At 35.9% G+C, this 5,660-nt stretch overlaps 1 protein-coding gene across 1 annotated transcript; it reads left to right on the top strand.

The window, feature by feature from the left end:
* Positions 1-206: 206 nt before the first annotated feature.
* On the top strand, positions 207-743 carry LOC141714710 (uncharacterized). The gene has a single exon (XM_074518212.1). It carries the CDS (start codon positions 207-209, stop codon positions 741-743), a length of 537 nt encoding a protein of 178 aa, XP_074374313.1.
* The last annotated feature ends 4,917 nt before the right edge of the window (positions 744-5,660 follow it).

Genomic DNA, 5,660 nt, shown 5'->3' with positions numbered 1-5,660 from the left:
GATCACCAGAAATAAGTTTATCTACCTGCAACTGAAAATGATTGGGCTAATTTAAGACTTCAGGATTTTAAGAGTGTCTGAGCATATAGCTCTGCTTTGTTCAAAATAAGTTCTATGCTTATTACGTGTGGTGAGAAAGTTACGGAAAAAAAATCGATAAAACACTATCAACTTTTCACCCCAATATCAACTTAGCATAGATATACATGGAGCTCAAATTTACTAAGTTCGGGGATCTTCTATCAACTCTCCTCGTTGCTGAACAGAATCTTGAATTGGTGATTAAGAATCATCAATCCCGTCCAACAAAATCTGCCCAATTACCTGAAGTAAATAACATGTCATTCCAGCAAAATGTACGTGGAAAAGGGTATAGAGGTGGACGGGGCCAAGGTCGGTACCATGGACGAGGTCGGAGCCATGGGCATTTTCATCCATATAACAACTCTGGTCACCGGAAGTGGCAATCTGAATCACAAAGTAAAAGAAAGGCACCACGAGGAGGAAAAACTGAAAATATTTGCTATAGGTGCGACATGGATGGGCACTGGACACGTAATTGTCATGCCCTAAATCATCTTGTTAACCAATACCAATCTTCTCAAAAATTAAAAGAGAAAATAGTAGAAACAAATTTTTCCAATAATAACATAGATAATTTCCCGAGAATCACAACTGGAGGAATAAGCATTAATGGTCCGAATGAACCTAACAAAACTCCCATGTGGGAGGCTGAAGATTAGTTTCATATAATTACTATAGTAGTGTGTATTTTATGCTTTATTTTGTTTGAACTATGTAGCGTGTTATGTTCTTATCAAATAAATTATGTTTCTTAATTATATACATAATGGATTCTGAAGATATATGTATTGCTGATTGTGGCACAACTCATACGATTCTACAGAACCGAAAATATTTTACCCATTTAACCAAAATGAAGCTCAAGTTGGAACGATTTATGGTGTATCTAATATAATTGAAGGTTTTAGAAAAGCTAGTTGTGTCCTCCCTAATGGTACCCACATACACATTCCAAATGCATTATATTCTAGTAAGTCTACTAGAAATCTTCTTAGTTTTAAATATATTCAACTCAATAATTTTCATATCAAAACTACCTCTGAGGTTGATAGAGAATATCTTCTTATTACTTCTATAACGACTATTATTTTTGTATTATTAAAAAAGTAATTATTGAATAATTAAATAAATAAAATGTGTGTATTGGTTCTGTCAGCTGTGTGTTGCCCTATTATTAGTTATCTATGGTTTATTGGTGTTCGAGGATTATTTGTATAATTAATTATTGAGCTGTATTGTCTTTTTTTTTTACTTTTAAAAGTGCTTTTATTGAAGATTATTTTCATAAATATTTGGATTGTCTGTAAAATTATTTTTATAGTTTTATAATATCAATAATTATTTTTGGGAATTTATAAAATTTAGAAACCCTAATTGATTTTCTGATTGTATTTAAGTGTAAATTCAGTATTAAATTCCACAATGCTTCAAAAATTATGAAACTCATATTTTCTTAAGTTTTTAATATTTCGAGAATTTTGAAATTATTTCGGAAGTTTTTTGGATTAAATTCACCCGCACGTTTGTTCGTTTAATTGTAAAATGCAGGTATATTACGCGACTTTAAAACGCTTCAAAAATTACAAAAAATTTATTTTATGGGTCTTTAATTATTCCGGGAATTTTAAAAGCATTTTGAGAATTTTTTGATGTATCCTCACGTGCACCTCAATTCGTTTAATTAAATTAATCGAGTCTGAAAATCAGTATAAATAAGTATCAGGACACGTGTTAAATTTCTATAAAAAGAAATTAACACTTATCTAGTTGTTTGATGTGTGGCTGCCTTGCAATTTTCTAGCAGATTAATTCCTTATCATTTTTCTTCATAATCTCTATCTTCTACTCTCTCTCTCTCTCTCTCTCTCTCTCTCTCTCTCTCTCTCTCTCCCTCTATCTCTCTCCCTCTCAACACTCGGTCTCTCTGTCTCTCTCTCACAGTCTCTCCCTCTCCCTCTTCTTTCTCTCTTTTCCTTTTCTCTGCCCGCCGGAAGTGGTACGTCGCCGGTTTCCTCTCTTTTTCCGGCCGTTGCTCCTGTTTTCGGTTTGATTGCTTCGGTTCTGTGATGTCTAATTATTGCTGATTATATATACATGATTGTATGTATTGTGTCAGCCCTATTTCTTATTCCTAGCGTTGTCACCTCTCGAAAATTTCCGAGAGGTATGGTGGCGCGTGCGATTGTTGTTGTGCGCGTATACTTCTTGTTGTCTGTTGCCTTAATTCGGTTGTTTTGATGATGTGGTTTTCATTTTTATTGATTCTGCAGGAATTAAATTGAAAAGATTCGTGAATATATATATATATATAATTTTCTTGCGGGAATTATTTTAATTGGTGAAATTCGTATGGAAACCCGAAATTTATCGGGCACCAACGAATTTTACCGCCTTCGACGATGAGCCTCGACGAGTCGATGTTGATGAATATTTATGAGTCCTACATTTATAAAACAATTAAGTTAGTTCTTAAAGTTATTTTTCGAAACAAAAATAATTATTTATTTTTAAAAGTCGTATTGAGATTTGGGTTGCAGAATTGTGATTGTTGTGATTTAGGCGTCGATTATGTTTCGACGGGTAGTCCAATAAATAGAGGAGTCGCTATCAATTTTTTTGAAAATTATTTTAAATACGAGAAGCGTACTATATTGTATTAAATATTATCGTTATTGTAAGTATCGATTATATGGATATTCATATAAATATTATTTTTACGAGTCGGGTTTATTGGATTGGGTTAGTTAGGTTCTGAGGATATCAAGCATGTCAGAATAACTAATTAAGGTATTATGTTACTGTAGATCCCAATCGAAGTTTGCGAGGACTAAAGTCAGATGAGCGAAGCTACCCTAGGAATTCTGAGAAATCGTTGCAAGGCAAGTACCTCTGACCATACTTTTAAGGTTCAATATATATGAATGAATTGTGGTTTTATTTTCGAAAAGGAACAAAAATGTTTTAAGTTACGTATCCCCTGTAGTTATAATTATTGGTTTAAAATATGTTTTAGGGAAAAGTAACTTTGAAAAGGTATCCATATCCAATTGAAAATGATTTTTGTGAATAAAATTATGTGTGCTATTGAATGAACTGTTTTAAACTGAGATAGGTACAAGTGATTTGAAAACTGGATAAAAACGATCAGATATTGGATATATAGAGGCCAGAGTGGTGTATTGTGGTGGCGTAAGCGGCTAACTCGGTTGCGCGCATTACTTAACCGATTAGTCCAGCAGGTCAGAGACCTATCTAGTCTCTGAGTTTCGGAACAGGTTTGTGGGATGGCAAATGTAGCTGTCTAGTGTTGATAGCCTGGTCAACTGTCTTCACACTTAATGTCCAATACGTATCTGATTTGGTTTTGTGGTTCCCGTAACGGAATAAGTGATTTATACAATTGAGTTATAAATGTGAATAACATGCTAAAATTGGACTCTGGTGTTTACACAACACACAACTATGTTTGTTTTATAAAGAGCATGCTAGTTAGTGGTATCCAGATTTAATTTAATTTTGATGTTTTGGCAGAGAATTGCCATGATTTACAGGTTACTGCTTTCATACTGCTTTATAATTATGTTCCTATAACTGTCAGTTTAAACTGTTTTTACTCTGGTATTTATATGTTGGTACTGCTGAGTGATTATATGCTCACCCTTGCAACCTGCTATATATATGTCATAGATGCCTAAGAGACCAGTTCGTCATGTTCAAGGCTGGACTCCGGTACTACCGGTAGCGGGATCTATTAAGGTAGTTATGTGAGGCCTATTTTAGGTCTGTGAGTTGCTGTAATGAGTTAGTATGTCAGATTTTTAAATAAAGGGTTGTTGTAATAGTAAATAGCTTAAATCGTACTTGAACCTGGAAAAGACCTTGGTATTGGGGTTGTGATAGTGTATTAATGATAATCTAGTAGTTTATAATTATGGTTTGATATATTTAGTGACGTCAGCTCCTGACCCCGGGGTTGAGGCCATCACAGTTGGTATCAAAGCTACATGTTTAAGTCCCTGATTTAAGTTAGGAATAGAGTCATTAAGGTTTAAGCCAACAACTCACATAGAGGAGCGAAATTAAGAGTCTAGTCGAGGGTTCCGAAGGTGTTACCCTGGCATCTATTGATGTTTTGATAGAACTGCCCTAACTTTTATTGTGTTTCCTAGTATATATATATTATTAGCAGCGCCCGATATGCATATCGAGCTTCTTCTTCCAGGGAGATTGAGTCAGATCCTGATAGTTCAGATTCTGAGCGTACTTTAGATGTTCTAGCCGAGGAGACTCCCCTACCTCCCCCACCAGTGCCCCAGTTGGTACCTAGAGATATACCTGGACCGAGTACCCGTCTTTGTTGGGTGCTGAGTTCAGTTTCAGCTGTCAGAGATTTTCCTCCGGGTTGTGGACCTAGCTCCTCCTTCCTTAGACCTCTAGTCCCTCCCCCTATTTCTATAGGTACTTCATCTCCTATTCCGTATTATGTTCATCAGGCAGTGAACAAAGCTCTGATGAGAGAGCAGAGCCCATAACTGGTAGTACACTTTGATCGAGTGCCAGTTGGACCATTTCAGGGTATTCCTGCTCCCTCACCAGACATTCAGGTTAGAGTGAGGACCCTGACCCAGTCTGCTATTGAGAGAGAGAGAGAGATACATTGATCTTTTTGTCAGCTCGGAGACTAGGGGTACCCAGTACCAGGATTTTTTTAACTCGTTAGTGTTTGAGATGGGTGTGATTGGTGGCAATGGCTAGAGAGTGATTGTAACATGTGTATTGCACAGAGCTCAGATCTGGTTGTTTCAGGAGCTCTATAGTTTGTTTTTATATGTATATTATGTTGTTGTAGCATGTAGTAGATGGAGGTTGTTATATTAGCCAATTTTGTTGTGTATTCGGGTGAGATAGTAGTTTGGATATTAGTTGTACTAGTTGGATTTTCTATATGGTTGTTATGTAGTAGCTTCTATATTATGTTGTTTAGTTTTTATAAACTTTTATGCTGTTATTACTATTGTTACTATTATTGTTGCATCTGTTGCTGGTACTTCTAGAATTTAGCTATTCACTCTGGATGGATCCAACTAAGTGAGGATGAGGATATTTTCATTGTGGCAGCATTCTCCTAATACATATGTATAAAATGTTTAGAGCATTCAATTTTCTTATACATTACTGCTATGTTTCAGGAGAATGCCACCTAAGAAGAATCCTCAACCCAACTCTTCTAACAACGGATCTGCTAGGGATCCTACCATGAGTGAATTGATAAATCTATTGGGTCAGCATTTCACTTGCTTTAGCAACAACAATAACAGAAGCAACTCATACAACAACAGCGAATCCAACCGCAACAGCTGCAGATCCAACAGCAGCACCAGTCGAGGGGGTCAACCCAAGCTGTCAATTTTAAATATTTTCAGGCCGTGAAACCTCCAAAATTCAAGGGTGAAGTAGATCTTGTTTCTGCCAGGATCTGGTTGAAAGAGATGGAAAAGGATTTTGCTCTCACCAAGGTAAGTGGTGACTTAAAGTCGGTCTATGCTAGTTACTTCCTGAAGAATGATTTGAATTAT

Source organism: Apium graveolens, chromosome 3 (assembly GCF_009905375.1).
Source record: "Apium graveolens cultivar Ventura chromosome 3, ASM990537v1, whole genome shotgun sequence".
NCBI lineage: Eukaryota > Viridiplantae > Streptophyta > Magnoliopsida > Apiales > Apiaceae > Apium > Apium graveolens.
The sequence above is the reverse complement of the archived record's forward strand: the minus strand, read 5'-3'. Positions and strand labels throughout refer to the sequence as shown.